The sequence below is a fragment of the Tauraco erythrolophus genome, chromosome 4 (assembly GCF_009769465.1).
Source record: "Tauraco erythrolophus isolate bTauEry1 chromosome 4, bTauEry1.pri, whole genome shotgun sequence".
Taxonomy (NCBI): Eukaryota; Metazoa; Chordata; class Aves; order Musophagiformes; family Musophagidae; genus Tauraco; species Tauraco erythrolophus.
This window is the reverse complement of record NC_141468.1, coordinates 28,761,111-28,784,791: the sequence shown is the minus strand read 5'-3', so window position 1 is coordinate 28,784,791 and position 23,681 is coordinate 28,761,111. Positions and strand designations below refer to the sequence as shown.

At 43.3% G+C, this 23,681-nt stretch overlaps 1 protein-coding gene across 1 annotated transcript in view; it reads right to left on the bottom strand.

Annotated features, from left to right (window-relative positions):
• Positions 1–9,099: 9,099 nt before the first annotated feature.
• The window catches only part of LOC104375174 (uncharacterized), a 68,503-nt gene continuing 53,921 nt past the window's right edge, over positions 9,100–23,681 (bottom strand). The window contains 7 exon segments of the mRNA XM_086610509.1: positions 9,100–10,163; positions 12,589–12,634; positions 17,656–17,902; positions 18,645–18,880; positions 19,571–19,852; positions 21,718–21,859; positions 22,425–22,537. Of these exon segments, the coding sequence (XP_086466635.1) occupies positions 10,015–10,163; positions 12,589–12,634; positions 17,656–17,902; positions 18,645–18,880; positions 19,571–19,852; positions 21,718–21,859; positions 22,425–22,537 (1,215 nt within the window). The 3' untranslated portion in view covers positions 9,100–10,014.

Below are 23,681 nucleotides of genomic sequence, written 5' to 3'. Positions count from 1 at the left end.
AGATACAGGGAACAGATTGTCAACATTGTATTCAAAGCAGCATGCATGCAAAAGATGAGGAAAAAACACACAGCAAGAAAACCCCCAGCTATTTGCAACCATTTCAAACTCAGTTTATAGCGTTTCCAGTGAATAAACCCAGTTCTTGCCAACTGCCACCTAAGTACCAGTGCATCCATACCATTTCATCTATGCAGACTGGATTCGCAGGAGTTCTGTTTTGCAGCGAGCTGCAGTGCTGAACAGAAGCCAAAGCAGGAAGTGATTATGGCGAAGGAGCTGGTGCTGATTGAAAACGTGTGATGCTGCGGAGGAAATATCGCACAATAGAACCTCAGTCAGTTTGGAAAGAGATTTCAAAACCAGGGCACATTAAGGTGTAAACAGTCCATCGGGCTGGGGCCCGCCTTGCTCCGAACAATGAGATCATTAGCAGCAGGAGCGTGCAGAATGATTTCCATGATTCCACTGCAACTGCAAAACGTGTGAAAGTGTGTGCTCATCAGCACTGAGCGGAAACAGCCTTCTTGCCTTTTTCCATGTTCTACTGCTTGTCCTATCTTGTCCTGGATACGAGAGTCAGGCATAACCGCAGCTTAAATCTAGGAAGTGCAAGTGCTCAAGGTCTTTGAAAAGGCAGGCTCAAAATTCTTTTGTGTAATTGTAACTGGGTAGGATTGCTCTCTGGAATTGCGCTTCTGCTTTTCAAGACTGCTTCCCTGAAGTCATCAGCTCACGTTCAGTTCAAATTGTCAGGATCCAAGTGGACGCAGTCTCTGACGAGAAATGGAACAGAATTCAAATACTTGGTAGAGTTAGCTATTGTTAAAATTTAAGTTGTGATTGTTATGTGGGTGAAGGGGACAGCTTCCTGTTTTATCAAGAGACTAATTTAACATCTTGCATAGTTTAGAACACCCATCAAGTAACTTTGAGTTTTATGCTCTAACTTCTGATTCCACCATTTTTCAGAATGTCCAGCCAGAAAGCAGTAAGAAAGACAAACATCAATCTGGGAGTCATAGCATTTTTTTTGTGGATAAGACATGTATGATGCTCTACAACCATACTGTGTATCTCAGTAGTTCTGGATTTGATTCTAATTGTGCTTTGTTGTGGATTAGGCCGCTCCAGCAACCAAACCGCTCCCCCCCCCAGTCATTGACTCACCCTCCCCCAGCCCCAGGGATGAGGGAGAGAATTAAAGGATAAACGGGAAATCCGTGGGTTGAGAATAAGAACAATTTAATACAGATGATTTAATACACGGGGTAGATGCTCACCACCCTCTCATATGCGAAGCCCGTCTCGTCCCGAAACTGCAAATCCCGGACAAACGCGAGGCCCCGAAATAGAGAGGGGCAGAGAGAGAGAGAGTACTCCGAGAGTGGGAGTACTGGGAGAGAGAGGGAAAAAAAAAAAAAAGCAATAGAGCAAAAGCGCAGCAAGCGCAAAAGAGCAAAAGCAGCGAAAGAGCCAAAGCGCAAAAGCCCTTCTGTCTGGCTGACCCTCACCTTTATACTGGGCATGACGCTGCATGATATGGAATACTAATTGGCCAGTTTGGCCCTCAATCTTAAGTTCCACCACAAATCACAAAAGGAATCGTGTCCCCCTTGTCCCGGCTATGCTCCCCCCTTATCTCGCTGTGCTTCTGCACTCCGGCACACTGAAAAGTCCTTGGAGTCTCACGTCCAACCACGAACATCAGCTTGCTATCAACATTCTTCTCAGAGCGAGCCTCTGAGTAAAACCAAAACACGGAGCTCTTCTAGCTGATAAAAAGAAGAGCTAACTGTCCCAGCTAAAACCAGGACAGCTTTTTCTCAGTTTCAACAGCAAAATGTAAATGCTAGCAGAATTGCCCTGTCCTGGTTTCACCACAACATGCCCTTAGCTGAAAAGAAGTTGCCAGGCTACCCTACTGCTAATGCCATGCTTCAACACACAGATGTACCCAGAGCCATATCGAAAGCCTCAGTCCTCCCTGGCTGGCACATCATCATCTGGGACCTTTTAGCAGCTGAGCATTTTTTATGAAAGCACTGAAGTTTCCACGCACTCTGCCATTGGCCACCTGAGCCTTAGTAACTTAATGAAGTGAGAAATTTCGAAGATGACAAAGGTTCTACTACAGCACCAAGAAATCCTTAATCGGTGAAGATAATCTGGATGTAAGGAAGTGTAGGTAAGTGGCAAAAGCCAGTGATTCATCATTTTTCCCTGCACTTCTGGTACATATTTTTGTCTCTTTGCTCCTGTCTGCATGCCCAGAACATCTGCACATTGTATCTTCCATGTCCAAAATTAAAGGTGATTTTTCTCACAGTGACTTGGGCACGTCATGTACCTGATGACAAAATGTAAGTGTAGGATTTTGTTTCCAGAATAAAGTTGAAAAGTAATATGGCCAGTCATTTACAGGGAGGAGATTAAATTCAGCCTATGTTCAGGGTAACTTCTTCCTGCCCCAAAACAGATGATGGCTAAGAAAAAAAACGAAGTATGTCCTTTTCTTGATGGAAGAAGGCTCAGCTCTATTGTGGATGCCAAGAAGCAAACCAGGTTTTAAAGCCCAGCTTCTCTAAAATACCAGTGCATTTCCAGGATACGGCCCTGCAACTCTTGAAAATTAGAGGACAGGATAAAACAATTTGAGTTTATTAACAGTAAATACAAAGACATATTGATGATTAGGTTGGTCTGAAGAATTGTGTGGAAAAGGAAGCTGCAATGGGCCTATGTGATTCAGGATTTTATGGTAAATAATTTCTGCTGTGACTACCTAGCTGCTGTGAAAGAAAGGACTGTTAGCTTTGCATTGGGTTATTTTTTGCTTGATACTCTAGGAATACGTAAGCATGATCCTGTTTCAAGAAAAGCCAAAGCCATTAAAGAGAAGCATTTGAGTTGGGTAATAACTGTCCATTCATGCAACAGGGAAGGTAGTGGTATGTAGAGGATTTTGATAACAAAACTGGAGATTAAAAGTGACTTTTCTCCAAGGCTACGGCAATTCAGCAGTTCATCGGCAAGAAGGTGACTGGCAGTAGTGTCCATGTAGATGCCATGAGTGTTTATAAATGTGAAGGAGACTTTTTTTTTTTTTTTGGTCTACAAAGATGCCTAGAGCTCCATTCTACATAGAGGCACTGCTATAGACATCTGGGGATGGGCCTGTGAGGAGGAAGCAGAATTTGTACTCTGCTTCTGCAGTTAAAACAGAAATGGCAAGAGAAGATAGAAAGTGAAAATTGGTCTTGTCATTTGCGATACACAGCTGTGCGCTTAGGGCCTGATTAGTACGTGGTCCACATTATCTGGAATAAAACATGGACTGTGCTGCTTGGCTGCGTAGCAGCCACTGTCCTTGTGCCTATAGCAGTGATTCAATTAATAGTAATAATTAATAATTCATCATAGTTAATAGGTAGTAGAATGGTCAGCTATTGCAGTATCTCAGCTGAAGTAGTGCTTAAGCTTAGGGAAAGGTGCTGCTGTCAATGAAAAGCAATTTGCATATCCAAGGTTGACAGCGTCAAGAAACAAAGTTATCGGCTCGATTTGCAGGTGCAGAGGATGAACACCGTCCGCTACTGGCAATATGTAACCAAAGGGTGAGAGGAGGCATAAGTTAAACCAATGATGCAGTAAAGGCTGGATAACTGGTTGTCAACCCCTCGTCCCGGGGCTGACACCTCCCAGCACCTGCGGATCATGCTGGCATGCTTCTGGCTCTCGTTTAGAAGAGGTCTCTTGCAATGATGATTTGCATAGCCTTCTCAAACTAGCTGTACTAGGAAAAGGCATGCAAAGATGTTATAAGCAGATCAAGAAGTCTTTCACACTGCTGTTTCTTTAAACATTCCTCATTGTTGATCTGTTTCAGAAGTTAAAAGAAATGAGTGAGCAAACAGCAACATTAGGCTGTTCCTAATGTATGAGGAAAGATTTGAACAGCCACAAAGAGTGTAAATTAACACCAGCCAAAGGGCTTCTTGCTTGTTACTGAGGGTTTTAAGGGTAAATGATGGGTACAATGACACTGCAGTGTGAAACCTGACCCCTGTGCAGCCTGGAAGGTATTAAGGCACTGAGGAGTTAAGTGTTGAGTTATGTGATGAAAGCTTCTCTGCTCGGCCTCACAAATGATGCAGAAAGACCACAGTGGTGGTGGCACTAGTGGAGGAGAGGGGCACTGGAATAATACCCTGCTCCAGCTACACCCATGCCCATTGCAGGAGCCATCATCCCATCAAAGGTCCATCTGCACCAGCCCAGGGAAGTAGAGAGGCCCAAGGACAGGTGGGGACTCAAATTAGGGACTCTGAGGAAGGGACTTGCTATCCAGGCCACTCCCAGGGCTGTCCCAGGAGACCCTCAGCCCCATGGCCCAGGTGTGAAACCATCAAGATGAGTGAATAGCTCAGCTACGGGGCAGACTGAGTGTCTGCGTTTGGCTGCTGGAGGGATCCACATTGTATGTACCCATAACTAGATAGCTATGTATACAGACATATCTATATGCATATGTGTATCTTTAGCTATACATATAACACGACACAAGAAGGACATGGAGATGCTGGAGCTGGTCCAGAGGAGGGTCACGAAGATGATCCAAGGACTGGAACACCTCTGCTATGAGGACAGGCTGAGAGAGTTGGGGCTGTTCAGCCTGGGGAAGAGAAAGCTCTGGAGTGATCTTATTGCAGCCTTCCAGTACCTGAAGGGGGCCTACAGGAAAGCTGGAGAGGGACTTTTTACAAGGGCATGTAGTGATGGGACAAGGGGCAATGGCTTTAAACTGAAAGAGGGCAGATTTAGATTAGCTATAAGGAAGAAATTTTTCACTCAGAGGGTAGTGAGGCACTGGAACAGGTTGCCCAGAGAAGTTGTGGATGCCCCATCCCTGGAAGTGTTCAAGGCCAGGTTGGATGAGGCTTTGGGCAACCTGGTGTAGTGGAGGGTTTCCCGGCCCATGGCAGGGGGGTTGGAACTAGATGATCTTTGAGGTCCCTTCCAACCCTAACCATTCTATGATTCTATCATTCTATATCTGTACCATCCCATCCCTATCAGGCTACTGCATTTGACAGCTTGCTTACAGTAAATACTGATATAAGATGAACTATAAACAAGTAAATGATCTTCCAGATTAAAGAACAAGAGCCCCTAAGGGGGCTGCACAAGTGCTTGGTTCTCTTGTAGGACAGCATACCTAAATCAAGAGTTCAAGGCAATCAGAAATGATTTTTCTAACAGGAACCTTGGGTGACTGGACAAATTGGCGCCGCTGAGAAAAGTGATTGACTCACTATTGGTTCAGCGTTGTATCAAGCCTGCGCCTCATGAGCACTGAGGGCTGATGTCTCAGCCTGGCCCATCCCAGCCATCCTGGGGCTGTGTCCAACCCTGGTTGCTCTCACAAGGTCTGATCCTGATGCTGACCTTGACCTGGGGACAGACTTCGCACTTGCCTTGTTACCAGGAACTTGCCTGGTAATCTGCACTCCTGGTTGGATCTGGCCGCAATCTTTGGGTCCAGCCTGCTTGGCTTGCTCCAGAGTTGTGACACTGGGCTGGTAATGCCCCTGCTCCCACAGCTCCATCACTGCTCATGGCTGCAGCTGCTGCTCAGTGTTTGGGAGGTACTTCCAGGCCAGACGTAGGCGGTCCCAGTCCAGGCAGCCACTGTCATGTACAACATCGTCCAAGCCTCGGGAGCTAAAGCTGTGGCCTCGTCAAGAGTTTCTTTTGCTTCACAAGATTGGCTCTGGGTGCACAACTGCCCGCTCAAGGGAACTGGCATCTGCACCAAGGAGCATAATATATGCAGACCTCCATTTCAGCTGCGTGTGCAAAACAGAATCAGCACAGACCCTTTCATGGAGGGACAGCCAGCCTTCTGCAAGAAGGTACCCCAAAGAACCCTATGTGTGGCTAGATTTTCAACGGACACCCTACCTTTGGCTTCCTGCTGATAGTGTATCACCACTGGCGAGCAGTTCAGCATGCCCATTAAAATCACACCTCTCCACTCTGTTTTCAAGCATCCACTTCATTGATTTCTCCCATGGCAAATCTGAAGACACCAAAGCTGTTGAGCCCATACCAGTGGCTGGCTCGCTGCAAGACTGTCCTGATTTCGTCTGGGACAGAGTCAGTTTTTCTTTTTAGTAGCTAGGCACACAAATGTCATTCTTTCCCTGTATAAACTGAGGAACGTAGCATGAAAAATAGCTTGCTATAAAAAATTAAACCATATTATCTGCTACTGAAACAAGATCCCTAGTTTTAATATCATTGTGTAGCCTTTGGTGCCCTTCATAGACACGTATTGGTGCATTCAAGGCTTTTCAGAATGCACTTCTCATGTGGTCTTTGCCTTTTTTGCAGCTGTGATACTGCAGAGCAGCTGGAGTGGTATGAACGACAGAACCAGGATTCACTCCTGTTATGAAAGCTCATGCTGCAATTCCCATATGTGAGTCATAACTGTCCACATCGAGGCTTTCTCTGGTAATGGCAGACTCAGAAAGGAAAGGTTGTCTGCCCTGTGTATCCGGAATGGCCTTAGGCTCCAATTTTTCCAACAATCTAATCTGACCTTTCAGGACTGAATCAAGACCGTTAAGCTCTTTCTTCTTACTAATACCATGTAAGACATCAGGTGTGTGGAAGAAAATGCTTAATGTGGAAGGATGGGAGCACAGGAACTATAGTATGAATAAAATTATATAATACACTGAAAAGCAGACAATGGCTGGAGCCAAAAGGGTTGGAGAGAAGTGACTGGTGACTGCACGTTGCACTGAAAGGCAAATGCTGAAAGGAAAAGACACTGCCAATGCACAGGTAGACTGGCATACCATGAACAGATAGCTGGGTGTTACTTCCCAAAGTATGGAAGATGAAGCTGTACCTCATCTGGAAGAGGACTGCCTGACACTATGCTCTGGAGCTGAAGATGTGATGGATATAGAAAAAAACTGAAGCTTATGTTAGAGAAAGACCTCCCTGAATATGCATAGTTGAAGAGATATAGTTTGATAGTGGGAAACATCTCTCCATGTGCTGCATTTGCTTGTTGAAAGTCTCATAGGTTTCAGCCTTGCTTAAGAAAGGCATTCTTTGTGTGACACGGAGCCAAAGCCCCCTTGTTCTGAGGTGCAAAGAACAATGGGAGTGCAGGAACAAGCTGAAATTGCCTTGCTCACATGCAATTTGCCTGCATTGCTTGCGCTGTACAAAGAAAATGAAAAAACAAAACACTCAACATGCACCCACTATGTGCCAGTAGTACGTGATCAAGCACCGAGACACTAGCTAAGTGGTCCAGATGCCTAGACAGAAATTATGAAAGACAGACACCTACACAGAAGATTGATTCCCTGTTTTATAGAACAGGATATGACTGTTTCAGAATAGTGACCTCATGTCTTGTCATGTAACACCGCAGCAGCACTGCTTTCAGGGTAGCTGTGGCTGTTCCCAACAAGGAGCAAGACCCAGGTACCCACTTTTGAGAAAAGGTGTTTCACTCGTCAACAAGAAAACAAATACATCGGCTTTGAAGTTAAACGGATTGACTAGACTTTCCTTTACCCACCACCCCTCACGGTAAGAGTTACGAGTAACACGTCATGCTAGGTGTTAACTCTGGCTTTCAGGTTGGCTTGTCCAGCAGCCAATACCCTTCACTTCTCACTGAGAGCCAGCAGTACAGCAGCATTTATCATTGGCTTTTCTAGGCAAATAGAACTGGGAACTGATTATCAGCAATACTTCAACTCTAGTCCACAATCTTAACACAATTGTGCTTCAAGACTCCCTGGAGGAAAAGGACACAGGTGAGTGCTGGCCCTTTTCTGGCCTCCAGGACAAGCTGAAGATGCAGCTGTGAACAGAGCTTATGTGAGCAAAGGAGAGCTCTGGAGAGTTACATGGGCAGGGAAAGGGGTGGAAAGCAAAGTCAAGAAGGGGAACAATAAAACAGAGGCATGTACTAGATAACAAAGTTTATTAAATATAAAGTTAGAACAGAACATCTGGAATTAAATACAGTGTATTAGCTTCACAAAATTGTATTCATATAAAAAGGAACAGAGTCACAGCAGCATTCACTGCTTTCTTCACTTCCTGTTAATCAAGTCCTTGAATTAGTGGGTAAACCCCTCACATTTTTCCAGCCTCAATTCGTCTCAGTGCAGCCATTCTTACTTTTCCAGAATTGGGACTTTGTTCTATAATCTTCTCATCTCTAGTGACTTTTGCAGATAGGAAAGGACAACTGGAGATCTTCAGTAACAACAGGTAACTCCCCAAAATAAGTAAAACTGCTTCTTTTATTGACAGAAATGTCCCACAACACTGGCCAACACCTGGGCTATGGCCACTGTATCATCCAGCTGCTAGCAGCAACAAAAAGATTTGCTATCCTGTCACACACTGAGGAGACTGAAGGTTGACACATTAACATTCCTTTTGCCTCCCCACACAAAGTGTTTTAGGTGCATCACAGCTGTTGATAGAATCATAGAATGGTTAGGGCTGGAAGGGACCTTCAAAGGTCATCTAGTCCAACCCCCCTGCAAGGAACAGGGATATCTCCAACTAGATCAGGTTGCTCAGGGCCTTGTCCAACCTGGCCTTGAACGTCTCCAGGGATGGAGCATCCACCACCTCTCTGGGCAACCTGTTCCAGTGTTCTACAACTCTCATGGTAAAAAATTTTTTCCTAATATCCAATCTGAATCTACCTCCCTCTATTTTAAAACCATTACCCCTTGTCCTATCACAACAGGCCCTCCTGAACAGCCTCTCCCCATCTTTCTTGTAGGCCCCCTTGAGGTACTGGAAGACCGCTATAAGGTCACCCTGGAGCCTCCTCTTCTCCAGGCTGAACAGCCCCAACTCTTTCAGCCTGTCCTCATAGGAAAGGTGCTCCAGCCCTCTTATCATCTTCGTGGCCCTCCTCTGGACCCTCTCCAACTGGTCCATGTCTTTCTTATGTTGGGGGCTCCAGAACTGGACGCAGTACTCCAGGTGAGGTCTCACGAGGGCAGAGTAGAGGGGAAGAATCATTCCTCAGTTGATATAGGAACTGTGGATGTCTAAAGCTGCAGCAATTTTTAATACAAAAATCAACACGAATACCATGAAAGGCAACGGGCACAAACTGAAACACAGAAGGTTCTGTCCAAGTATCAGGAAACACTTCTTTACTGTCAGGGTGACCGAGTACTGGCACAGGTTGCCCCTGCGGGCTGTGGAGTCTCCATTCTTGGAGATACTCAAAAGCCAACATGATCCTGGGCAACCAGCTCTAGGTGGTCCTGCTTGAGCAGGAGGGCTAGACCAGATAACCTCCAGAGGTCCCTTCCAACCTCACCCATTCTGTGGTTCTGTGATACAAAACGAACATACCAGAAAGACCACAAAACAACTTTCTTGGCACTACTACACACTCGCAGTAATTTTAAACCTAAGGCGCATAAAGTGACAGCAATGTAAAGTGCTCTGTTGTCCAGCTTGAACACTGGTAAAACTTCCACTTCATCAGCAGAAACATTCACTGCATCAGGACTGAAGCATCAGGCTCAAAGCACATCAAACAACGTCCTACGCATTAAAATAACACTGGAAACATTAAAAACACAGAGTGAAAGTATTAAAGAGGACAAAGGGAATGCTTTTGTTAAAACACAGAACACGAGTAGAGCAAAATAATGCATCTACCTTAATCAGAAACATTTTGACAGTTCTGCCAAGCTCAACAATCAAGATTCGTCAATCTGCCAGTCACAAAAAATAGATATGCTTCTTATTGTGAACGCAAAATAAACCAACTATGCATCAATAAACCAACAGGTAAGTGCAATGTGCTTGACATCCATTTAATAGAATTTATATTCAGACTGCAATAAACATGTTTTCACACCTGAACCATGGGATGAGGCCATGGATGCACTATGCAAACAAAATTATTTCCAGAGCCTCTCTCTAGCATTTTGTTCAAATTAGATAGTTTTTGGTTAAAACATCACGGTACTCCTGTATTGCCCTGCAAAGGGGATCCTGGTCAACATGGAAATTTTTTGAAGATCCATCTGTAGATACCATGGGAGACACTCCAGCAGATCCAGTTTCAAGTTCAGCAGTGGCTAGGGAGAAAAGAGACAAGATTCCCGATGTTACTTTTACAATAGACAAGGCCAAATAAGTCACTGTAAAAACATTACGGGTAACTGGAGAGACTACAGTCCAGAAAGGGATTTAAAAACTTTCAAGAGAACGTAACAATGAAAGGGTTAGGCACAAAGGAAGAAATATATTTTTTCCACATTTGCTTATCAATCTGTGTTGGGTTTGTGTGGCAATGTTTTGGTAGTGGAGGGGCCACAGAGGTGACTTCCGTGAGAAGCTGCTAGAAGCTTCCCCTATGTCTGACAGAGCCAATGCCAGCCAGCTCCAAGATGGATCCACTGCTGGCCAAGGCTGAGCCCATCAGCAATGGTGGTAGCACCTCTGGGATAACATAAGAAGGAGAAAAAGTTGCTGTGCAATAGCAACTGCAGCCAGAGAGAGGAGTGAGAATGTGAAAGAAACCACTCTGCAGGCACCAAGGTCAGTGAAGAAGGAAGGGGAGGAGGTGCTCCAGGCACCGGAGCAGGGATCTGCCTGCAGCCCATGGAGGACTCCATGCCAGAGCAGATGGATGTGTCCATGTGCCCGAAGGAGGCTGTGACTCTGTGGGAAGCCCACACTGGAGTGAGCTCCTGGCAGGACCTGTGGACCCATGGAGAGAGAGGAGCCCATGCTGGAGCAATCTGTTCCTGAAGGACTGCACCTTGTGGAAAGGACACATGATGAGGCAGTTAGTGAAGAACTGTAGCCTGTGGGAAGGACTCATGTTGGAGAAATTCATGGAGAACTGTCTCCTGTGGGAGGGACTCTACACTGGAGCAGGGGAAAAGTGTAAGGAGCCCTCCCCCTGAGGAGGAAGGAGCAGCAGAAACAGCATGTGATGAACCAACCACAAATCCTGTTCCCCGTCCTCCTGCACCACTGTGGGGGAGGAGGCAGAGAAAATCAGGAGCAAAGCCTGGGAAGAAGGGAGGGGTGGAAGAAGGTGGTTTAAGATCTGTATTTCTCATTACCTTACTCTGATTTGACTGGTAATAATTTAAACTAATTTCCTCAAGTCAAGTCTGTTTTGCAATAATTAGTGAATCATCTCTCCCTGTCCTTATCTCGACCCACAAGCCTTTCGTTACCTGCCCTGTCCAGCTGAAGAGGTGAGTGATAGAGCAGCTTTAGAGGGCACCAGGCATCCAGCCAGGGTCAACCCACCACACAGTCAACAGTATTTCTAAAGCTAATGAAAGAAATTCCAGAGGCTACACACTGAACATCTTCAGAAAATCCACAAATGACTCCTGCTTACACCAGTGCTAAATTTATTCCCCTGCGGACCTCTCCAACCTCAAGTGTCTGTTTTCCTTAAAACGTTCAAACTAGTGATTTATTAGAACATTACTCCTGAAAAACAGCTTCTGCATTTGCCGTGACAAGCTTTTAAAAAAATCTGCCTGTGAAAATGCAAACACCTTTGCACTGCAGTCAGGCCACGACAAGTCTCCCAGCCTGGCACCTTCTCTAAGGGGTGTCTGGCAAAACTCTCTTTTCTCCATGAAAACACACACTCTATGAAAGCAAGCCCACCTTCGCCATCTTTCTCCAGCCACCTTTTTCAGACAAGGTCCCCAAACTAAACATACTCTATGACTCCTAGCAGATGCAACGGCTTTGTGTCCATTCAGACACATGGAAAGAACTATAAAGCTACAGCTGAACACTCTGTATGACTAAAAGCACACAGGAACAGAAGGAAATGCTCTCAGGGGCCACCCACTTTGAAATAGCACCAATCACTGCAAAGTGGTGACTCTGGAGGAACAGTTACCATGAAACAGGTGAAATTCCTCTTTGGACACCTGGCCTATTACAGAGCACGTTTTATGCTATGTACTACAAGCAGTCAACTCGTCTTATGTTGGCCTATAGACTACTGAATGATCTTTTCCTAGAGAAAGGGTATCTTTTGTCACTGATGGTATTCTTTCTGCTTATTCAAAAATGACTGCAACATATAAGCTACAAATAGAAGCAATAACAGACAGCAAAAACTGAGAACTAGCAGTGGAGAATGTGTATGGTATGGTTTGGTGCTGAATGCAATTGATGTATGTGGAAGGAGAAGTGATAGTTCAAGTCTATAAAAATCATATCTCAGGGCTTCTTTGATGTTTGTGCTTGAGGATTAACTCTAGTCAAAGATGACTTCAGCGTAAGCCAAGTGTATCTGGGGGAAATCAGTTTTCTTGGTCGCTTTTTTTTTTTGGCATAACATTGTACACTATATTTTGGTAAGCAGGAAGTTTTCACACACAAGTCTGAACTGTAAAGCTAGCAGAAAAAAAAAAAATGTGCTTAGCAAAGGAACTTGACAGCTTTCAAGACACTATTTTCACGAGTTAGGAACAGTCATCTTTTTCCTCAAAAACACTCCTAACAACGACCCATTACCTTGTTCAAGTTCTTTAGTGATTTTTTCATCCAGTTCCTGTCGTACCTAGAAATTATACAGAAAATATACAGTTAATGTTTTACCAGTTACATTTTTGTAGTATTAAACTTCTAAAACATTCTTAAAACCCACACATATGTTGATACAAATATCATCCCAAATAGAGACATCTTGGTTTGGGGTTTGATATATAATGAAGAGAAACTCCTGGTCAGTCAGGCTGTAGCATTCTCGTTGCTGGGCAACATTAACTGTAGCACAAAACAACCCGTAACTCACCAGCCGAATTATGACTGGGCATTTAAAAAACACACAGGGAGAAAGCACAGTGGAGTTATTAGAGTGAAGGTATGGCTAAAGCCTGTCATCAAATACATGAGCAGAACGTCAGCTAAATGCTGAGATATGCACAAATGCCATCCATAGGGACAAATTCAGCTGAGGCTGGCTTCTGCAGCTTCATAAGAGAAGAGATGCAACAGGAGCTGCTGCAGGATTGACATATTCCACTGTATGGAAAAAAACATGCACCAATATTTTTCTGTTTTCTACCTTAAGATGGAAAATTGAAAGAGCTCCTACAAATCATGCCAAGATTTTTCTTTATTGTTATTGCAAGTACCATGACACACACATATATATAAAAATATAAAACCACACATTTTTTTCTGGCGAACTTTGTACTAAGAAAAGACAGCAACAGCTACAGCTTCTACACAGCAAGTGCTGTGGGTTTTATTATGTAACTGAAATCACCCTGAATCACTAGAAAGGAGCACTGACCCCCTTCTCCCCTAGGTGGTGGTTACTGCTACCAATTAAGTTGTTCTCACTTATGATTCTGACTTCAAAATCTTCATAAAAAGAAACCAGATCTTTTGAAGAGTCATAGTCCAGGTGCTATAGGCTGTGGTTTACATTTGACAATACTTGTGACTCCTACATTTTTTCCATCAAGTCTGTGACACATAAAAGCCATTTTTGAAACAGATACCATACAGCTTCCAGGCCTATGACACTGACAAAAATGCCGAAGGGCTTGGACCATGTGAGCTATGTGGAGAGGCTGAGAAAGTTGTGACTATTTCTTTACTGGAGTGAAGAAAGCTCAGCAGGTCCTTATCTATGTGTATAAATCCCTAGGGGGAGGAGGAGCAAAGAAGATGGAGCCAAAGTCTTCTCGTGGTGTCAAGTAAAAGAAAAGAGGAATAGGCAGAAATCAAAATAGAGGAAATGTAATTTGAACATAAAGAATATATTTTTTTTTTTTTTAAATTGTAAGCATGGTCAAACACAGGAACAAGTTGACCAGAAAAGGTTGTGGAGTGTCCATCCTTGAAGATATACAAAAACCTGGCTGGATATAACCCTGAGCAACCGCTATGGCTGATCTTGCTTTGGGCAGGGGTGGGTTTGAACTAGATGATCTTCAGAAGCCCCTTCCACCCTCACCTATTCTGTGATTCTTTGATTTTACTACCAAATCCCTGAGGGAGTAAGTATTTATTTCAGGAAATAAGCAGGCTCACCTAGCAACATACCAACAAAGAGAAGAAATGAAACACTATACAGTGTACTCAGCAGACCATAGAGAGCAAAAGGCTCAGTAAGGGAAGCAGTCTGGAAACTCTCACAAGAGGAGCAGTAATAGGCAGTAACTCCAAGAGCCAAAGAAGTAGGACTATAACCAGAAAAGTGGAGGGAAGGGCACTCTCTCCAGGACTACAGGGATAGCTGTGACCAAATTCACCAGGTCCTCGAGGGGAAGAACCACTCAGTGGTACTTCGTTGGAATAGTCTGTGCCTTCACAGCTTGAAGAGGGGAGCTTGGAGCTGAAAAAACAATGGAAAAGGACTCCTCAAACCTGCAAACCTCTAATTGTTTTCAAGTAGGTACAAGCTGCAGTAAAATCCTGGGGAGAAGGGACCCCCTAATACTGTGACTGCATCAGTAAGTTTTAATCAAAACCTAACAGCATAAATAGACAAAACATTTCCAGTACGACACACCACCCAACATTAAACCATACTGACTACAAACCTTGTTATGTATCTGGCTGCAGAGAAGAGAGAGAACAGATCTTTTGATTAAGGAGCTGAAGAAGAAAGGAAAAGGGCCTTAAGTTCAAAGGTCTTCAGTGAGAAATAAGAACATGGCCCACAGGTAAATGAAGCAAGTAAAAAAGCTGACAATACAAAGACTGCTACAATACAAGAGTGCAGATGGAACATGAAATCGGAAAAGGAACAGAAATTGAGCGATAGAGTAGGAAGCAGACATTCCTTTCTCACGTTATGTAGGAAAACTGGTTTCACAAATTCACGCCGGTTGCAGCTAGCAGAGTTCACTATTATCTTCTATGTCGGGAAGAACAGTCATGTTCATTTTCACCAACCTTTCCACAGCTGTTAGGATTTAAGCTTGACGCTTGTTAAACCTAACAACAGGACTCCAGTCCCAAAAATTCCTTGCAGCAGACATTCCTTGCCTTAGTCTATGGACTAAGGCAGCAGTTCTCAAATTATGGTACCCAGAACACTAGCAGTACCTCACTATTTGTGTTTCATCTGCTTGATTTAATTTAGTTCTGGATGGTGACATGCCAATTCCTGAGCAGTCTGGGAGTCAGTAGATCACATCACAAAAAGATAAAAAGAACCCATCAAAGATCTCTTTACTCCTGTAAAGGACAGGCAATACACATGCATGTCCTTATGACACACGTCCTACTATGAAACAAATTTCAGCCAACCTCCTTCCAGAACGCAATGAACTGTTAGTTGCTACAGTCACTGTTTGTAATTACATGCACAGTATTTTTCAAGTACTTGTAATTTATTCCTCATTACTGGAGCTCTAACAAAAATAAAAACAACCAAAAAATCCCAAAGACATTTGCATGTGATTGGCATTTTACTGGTTAACGTCCATATGAATGTTTTGTATTTTTCAAGATACTTTTACACTTCCATTTCAAGGTTATTAATTTCTGTAGCATATATATTTGATAAGGGGAAAAGGGGCTATACCATAAGGGAACAAAATTCTATGTTTTTTTAAATAATAAAATGCTTGGGTTTTGCTGAGCTTGACATGACCTTCTTCAAAATGTAAGGCTATATGCATCATCACTGACATTTGCTAGTGGTTTACAAAAACTGTGAAATCTTTCAAGCCTTTAAACTCCACATTTCTTAGTTACATCTAAAAGAAGCAACTGCCAGAGGAGCACTTCTTCCTCTTGTCTGCAATCAGCATCATTTACCAATGTTTTTTCCAGTAGTTGCATGGACTTAAAGAATGAATACTAGCATTTTGAGTAAAAGCAGCGTGAAGTATTTTCACCTCCTTGCCCCTAAAGCTATTTAAAAGCTTTTGCGCAAACCAAATTTACATAAACATCCTCCTCTTACAAATAGCATATCCTCTACTTCGAATAGGCTTTCTCACCTTGGGGAAGCAACTTGGAGAAACACCAAACCTGCACAGACAGCTTTGACTAAAAAAAGAAGCGAAAGACGACTACCTGAGGCACACTGCAATTTAAGCTCCTTAACTCCCTGTCATTATGGGCTTTAGTGGTAGGAGCACTTGTAATCTCCAGCCAAGGTGGCACTGCTCAACTTGAATTTAAAGGCAAGACAAATTCTGTAGAAGGGAACCAGGTTACTGGGGGGGAAAAAAAAAAAAAGAGGCATAATCGAAGCAAACAGTGAAGAAAAGGCTTAGAGTCAGAGAAACTCTTCTGTCTTTAAATACTCTGGTGAACAGGCAGAGTAGTAAGCAGCACAACTGGCAAAGTACTTCAAAATAGACTGAAACGGTAATCTCTGAATTCTTTCCTTGTGGTCCAATTTCTTTACTGAATGGCACAGGACTCCCGCAGAAATGACACCACAGACTGTGCGTCTGGTAAAACACATTCATAGTGATACAAAAAAGTTCTAGCTGACACTGCTTTCTCTATGTTTGTGGGTTTTGTGTGTGTGTGTGTGTGTTTTTGGGATGTTTTTTGGTTTTGTTTTTTTTCGTTGTTTTTGTTTAGTGTTTGCTTTTTTTTTAACTAAAAAACCAAACAGGTGCAGTATGTAGATACACTGTTTAAATGGGTTCTTTCCAATGCGGGTGGGACCAGTGAATAGAGAGGGACTTAGAAGTGAATGAATACTTCTCACGTTCATTCAACAACAGGATATGCAAGGGATAGAACGCTGACTGAATAGAGAAGCTTGTCCATGCCTCAGTCCTATGCTAGGGGGGAAACTGACTACGGATCATTGACATCTGGTTTCCAAATCTCATGATGTAACGTTCTCACCAGTCTGTGAGGGACGTGCTGTCGTATTGACTGCTAATCACAGGGCATACTTTGACCAGAGGTATTGCAGAGGTATTGCTGCAAAATTAGAAAGTTGTGAGAATTCCTGAGGAGTAGTTAACTTTATCTTTTCATGTAACAACACGTAGCAGGAACTGCAAAACCAAATGCCTCCTATGGATAGTATATGTTCCACGCTGAAGTATAAAGTGAGAAGTTATGTGATCCTGTTCATATCACTCTATTTTTGAAACATCCCTTTGTTGGGATTAATGTACTAAAATTCCAATGGAGAAACTACCAGAATGAAAATCAGTGAAGAGGAAAAGGTGTCTCAAAAAGATGTCTGATGGGATTTTGCGCTCATCATAAAGTTAGCCATTTTAAACAGGTCATACATACCATATGTTAAAATTTAATGAAGAGCTTAGCTGGGAACTTCCTATGCCACAGTATTCCTTATCACAGTTTCTCTTGTAAAAGAATGTAGTTACACAGTTCATTACTTAGATGTCAGTACTTTTTGGTCTTCAAACACACTTGCAAATTTGTACAACCCTGATGACCAAAAGTCTTCACCACTACCACATATAGTTGTGTACTGTTTTGATGATTAGTAGTTGTTTTGGCATATGAGATCATATAGTTTGGAGCTATAAATGGATGCTAACTTTAAGCTAAAAAGCATAACCTTGCATTATGAATACTCTTTAGCAGTAGCTTAGAGCAGTATTTCAAAATACTTACCTTAGCCACATAGGCTTCAACCCTGTTTCTTGATGATAACGCGTTCCCAGTTGGACTTAGGAAGCTTCCCCCTAGACTTAGACTTCTGTTCAGTGCCAAACCGTTGCCAAGATGTCCCAGTTCAGTTGAATACAGAACTGGACTTGCAGTCAGACCTCCACTGACAATGCTGCTTGCGATTAAAGATTTGCTTCTATGGCGTTCCTGAAGGAGCTTAGCATTGGCTTCTGCTAGTTTCTCATTAGCTCTGAAACATTCAGAAGCATACAAGCAATTATCTTTTGTAGTAACACTTCATAAAGTCACCCTCCAGGTTTTTGACTATTATTTGACTTCTGAAAGTGGAAGGGATTAAGAGCATCCAAAACAAGACCATCATCTGATCTGAGGTTTTTTGGAGAATCTGTTTCTAAGTCACTTTACCTGCAAGAAGTAGCAAGAGTTACCAACGCTTAGGACTTCAAAGCAATCTGCGAATGCATGTACATAGCTTCTTCTGAAAGGTACCTCACCTGTGTAAGAACTCAGGGCTACCCTCCCTTTCCCAAGGAAAGCTCAAACCTCAGACATGCTGCTAAAATGGAAGCCAAAAAAGATTTATTTTTGTTTGCTTCACAGAATCAAATTCTGTTCTCTGAAGGGCCTAGCCTTATTCAAGCAGTAGAGGACACCAAATTTATCTCTGCTGCCATACACAAGAGGAGATTATTAGACATTGGTGAAAAAGGCTACCTGTTAAGACACAATATCAAGGCAAAAAATACACTATTAATGCCATGATCAGTGGTGTTACTGCTGCAATACAAAAGAGAACTGAAGACAGCTCTATAAAGAGGAAGGGTCTTAAGCCTTTGTGAACTTTCCTCACAAATATGCCATCTTGTGTTTACATATATAATGCTGACCAGATGCAGAAGAGGGATTTTAGGGGGAAAATGCATGAGGAAAAAGTAGTATCTTATTACCACTCCAAAAAAGCATGGACTTACCTTTCCAGTTTATTTGCTAGGCATTTTCTAATTTTTACTTCCTCCAGATACAGCTCTTTGTACCTTTCTACTTCTGCCTGCGTGGATTCTTTTTGAAAAATACTGTCTTGTTGAGTATTTTTTATTCTGTCCAATTCACATTCGAGGTCTCTAATTCTGTGTTTTAGCTGGTTTCTCAGTGAAGCATGATGACTGGCTCTGATTTGTTCTAGTCTATCTTGGGAGGCTGCCTGCGACTGAAGCAGATAACAGACTTTAAACCAAAGAAAAAGAGAACTCTTCCCTGCCAGTCAATTGCCTATACCCAATTTCAAGAGCCCAGCCTTCTGGGTGAGGCAACTGTGCCTCCTCCCTACCATCAGCAATCAAGGCAGAACCCTGGAACTACCATGTTAAATAATGTTTTTCATTCAGAAAGAAACCCCCTCTTACCACTGCTATTCATCAAAGCTACTAATGAAAGAACACAATCTCTGTAGGACAAGGCATATAGAAAAGGATTCCTCAAAGAAATTATGAAGATCCCTCACTTCTACCCCTCCTCCCCCGCAACTTTGGTGACTTCCTTCTGAGCACTTTCCCCTGTAAAATGACAACATAGAACCTGTATGTGTGGCCATGACAACTGTAAGTTGCAACACCCACTCCAGTATGAACAGCAAGAACACAACCAGTGGACAGCAATACTCCTCAAGAAACGGAAAACTATCTTGGGCAAGCTTTTGCTTCAGAGACCTGCAGCCACTTTACAAACACATAAAAGCTCTCTGGCCCAACCATGTTGCCTTCTCCCATTGCCCTTCAGGAAAGACAGAAGTACAGTACTAACGCACAGAATCAGGCACTAAAAACAAAATCTCAAAAAACAACAACCACAACAAAAGTATATAATAGAGACTAGAGACACAAGTGAGAAATTCACTTGCCTGCAAAAACAGATTGACTTCTTGTAGTTTTTGTCTTATTTCCTGTCCGGTTCGTTCCTCCATCTCTCTCTTATATTGCTCTATTTGGCTGTGATCCACCATGTTAGTCTCCAAACGATGTTTGAGGTTGGCCACCTCTTCTTTCAGCTGACATTTGCTCTTCTCCAGTTTTTCATAGTTCCCACGCACAGTGGACAACTCTTCTTGCAAATCCTGATTTTGTGCTTCTAGCTGCATGCATTTTTTAGACTCTATCTCCAGCTGCTGGGATAGTTCACCAACCTGTAGACAACAACAAGAATAGCAGAAAAAAAAAAACCTCAGAGGGATCTAAAATTAGTCAATTCTGTGAAAAATCCATAAATCTGTAAAGGAGTTTGCCTTTGAGACTGTGTTCATCATCTGATGACTCAGTATTAAAACCAAAGTGAAATCAGGCTCCTCTCTTAAAACAAGAGCAGCTTTCACATTATTTCTGACAGGATGGGGACCTGAGAGATTCCTTCTCATTTCTTCTGCAGTAGGTACCAAGAAGTATCAAACTAGCAGCACTTCACCCATAGGGCTGGGCTGAAAAGCACTAGGGCTATTTTTCTGAGATGCTCATATGCTCAAGGGAAATCAAACACACCCACACCTAGCCACCTTCTGGTTTCATCAGAAAGACGACGTATCTTGCTTTAGGGGAACTTTTACATGCTGTCAACACAGTCAAAGCTTCATTACAGAACCGACAGGAGAAGCAGTAGATATTCTTTTTTCCCATTACACTGAAAGATTTGTAAATAGTGGTTCAGAATGCAGCTTTTACAGCAGCGGTGGAACAAGACGTATTCTTTCTAGGTCAAGGCTGCAGTTTATTTTCAAAAATTTGCAGGAAATCTCAGACTTTCAATAGGTCCCGATGGTCAACTACAGCTCAGTCCTCCTCTTCCTCTCTCCAGAAACATACCTTTTCTACACCTATTGAACACAGAACATGATGCCCTGTCTTTTAATAAAAAGAAGTGGAGGAAACCAGCAAAGTAAACACTTGAAAGTCTCTAACAGAAAGTAGAAACTTTAGACTTATTTTAAACTGCCTAAATGTAATCCCTTCCCATCACTCAAAACAGGATTTCCAACAGAAACACAAAACCCTGCCAACTTGTGGACTGAAAATGAGTCACTACAAAGGCAGTTCACTCGTTCTACAATACCTTCTAAACACAAACATAGTGCTGAAACATGGCTGCTGTAGCAACAAATCTGAGCAATAAGCAGAGAAGTAGATAAAAGCTTACGTGCTACTGAACAACCAGAGAAACCTCAAAAGCACTTCTGGGAACTCGACTTCTGGGTCCCCATGACATGGGAAAGGTGGGCTGTGACAGCTACCAATGAGCAAGGTTACAGCCTTTTTTGTGCATTGCCTCACCACATCGTGCCCCGGGAAGCAATGAGACCGTTCAGAAAAGCAAAACCTGAACTGCCTCCTGCTCAACTCATGCCTAAGACATGGCTCAGGGGGTGATCTTGGGCAAAGCCAACTTCATACAGTAGTTCGAGCTATGGTGGTGTTACTTCCCTCTCTTCCAGAGAAGGAATTCATCTGTCAGATCTAGAAGATGCTGGCACGCCTCAAAGCTGCGGGCAGGCCTCTGTGGGGCCTCACTGCCCTCAGCCCTGACTCTCAGCCCTGGACATGACGTCCTGGTAGCACTGCAGGCCTGCCCGTTCCAGTGGACTGGCCTGGCAATCTGCACTCTTGGCTGACCCCGTTTACTGTCACCGGACCTGTACTGCTCTTCTTGGTGAGGGCCCGTGGGACTGTTCCCTGGCCCATGAGATCACAGACCCTGCAGCCTTGCTGTGACTCTTGGCTTGTCCTTCCTCTACAGGACAGCTTGCCCTTGATATGTCCTTGCAGTCACGGCTTTGCACATAACGTTTTCATCTTTACCCATAAGGATAAAAACATCAATATTAGTTATAGTCATCTACTACAGTATCAGTAGAAGGAGCAGCAAGAAAAGTCAATTGATTCCAAAATTAGCCAAGAAAAAAGACCAACAACATGAAAAGGTTGGTCTCGTAGGGAAAGAAAAACACAGGTTTCGAAAGAAAAAACACCACCACTAAAACCCCCCAAACAAACCAGTGCTCACCTTTATTCTTAATCTACCAACTTCATTGACCATTTCAGAATACCTGTTCTTCATTTCTCCCTGCAAATTAAGGTGGGACTCTCTCTCTCTCTCCTCATACACCCTTAATTTCTTCATAGCTCTGCTCAGAAGCCTCTTCAACCTGCACAGCAAATTAGTCAAGAAAAAGAGCAAATGAACAACTGGCCTGTTTGACATGCTCTCACGTAAAGAGCACAGACATGGCTTGCTTTGTCTTTAGCGTGCTTGACACATCAGGAATTACTGAGAAAAAAACAGCATTCCTGTGCAACAAGTCACTCAGAGGGTCCAAATTTCACCTGACAAGAGGAATAAGAGACTTCACAGAATCACAGAATGCTAGGGATTGGAAGGGACCTCAAAGGATCATCTAGTCCAATCCCCCTGCTGGAGCAGGACCACCTAGATCAGATCACACAAGAACGCGTCCAGGCAGGTTTTGAACACCTCCAGAGAAGGAGACTCCACAACCTCTCTGGATTTCCTTCCCTCCCAGGAAAACCTTGGGGCAACCAGCATTTGCAGTTCTTTTAGCAACTACAGAAAACTACAGGCAGATGTACAGAAGCACCTTGCAAGAATTAACATGGGGCACACAGAGTTACATACAGCTATTTTTGTGTTAAAATTCAATAAAGCTTGACTTTTACTCAGGGATATCTCTTCACCATACTAAAAAGCCATACCTCTTACAGTCTTTCTGCAGTTCAATATTTCTTTTCATTTCTTGGTCCAGACGCAGTTCAACTGGGCGTTTCAACTCTACCAGCTTCTTCACTTTCTTTCTTTCAGTCTCACGCTTTCAAAATAGAAAAGATACATGACACACAGAGCACAGGAACAGTACCCACATGCAGTATGCGCATCTAGTGCTCTCCACAGAGCTGCTGCAACAAATCTTTATCTGTTAGTGAAGTTCCACAGAACAACAGGGACAGAATTCCTGAGAACATTTAATCACTTCAGGTTCTGCGGAGAAGGGATTTGGAGAAGTACTGAGACGACTCAATATGAGTTAGCTGCAGGAAGTCTCGTTTATTGCGCAGTTCTTATTGCTTATATAGACAGTATTTGCCAATAATCCTGAGACCACACCTTTTCTACACCATTATTGGATGATACATATGCTTGTCATATTTAACAGCTTATTTCAAACAGGTACCCGCCTAGCGAAGCTCTGCTCTAAGCAAACACTACTCCCTTATCATACTGCATAGTTTTCTTATCCTTAACTTCAAGGGCATTCTGCCCCTGAGGCCTAACTTTAGAGCTCCAGTCCTTATTCACACAGGGTTTTCTTCGTGCAGTCTCTTCAAGGATCTGCACTCCGACAAATCCCCCTTTCTTTTCTTGCACGAAGAAGACCCTGTGCATGAGACTGTCACCCCAGTTACTAGCATGTTGTTTTGGTACAGCCTTGCAAAAGCAGTTTCTAGCATACTACTTCCCTTTCTGAGGGCTTTACTATTTCCGCTATATCCAAGATTCCGCTGAGCAGGAGGGTGTCACTCAGCAGGGTCATCGCAGAGAAGAGAGGCAGGCACGGCACCTTCAGGGCGTCCCCTGTTTATCCACACAGTGTGCTCTGCAGCCTCTTTCCGCTCCGCTCTGAGCCATCCCTTTTACACCCTCAGCAGAGTCTATGAAATAGGCACTGACACGGCGTTGCTGCACGCGTGGCCAGTGCGTGCAACAAGGCCGCCAGGTATGTGCTCTGCTGGGCAACAGCGGACTTTTTAAGTTGTAACATATTTCTCCTAGCTTCCTTTTTCAAAGTCACGTGCTCACAACTAAGTCTAGTTTGTAATTCTTTGTCATTAATTCGGTACCAGTTAATGCTTTTCCTTCCAGTAGCTACGGGTGGAATCCATACACCTTCCGATCGGAGAAAAGACACAAAGCATATATACAAGCAACTTTCACACACGTAATATACTAAATCA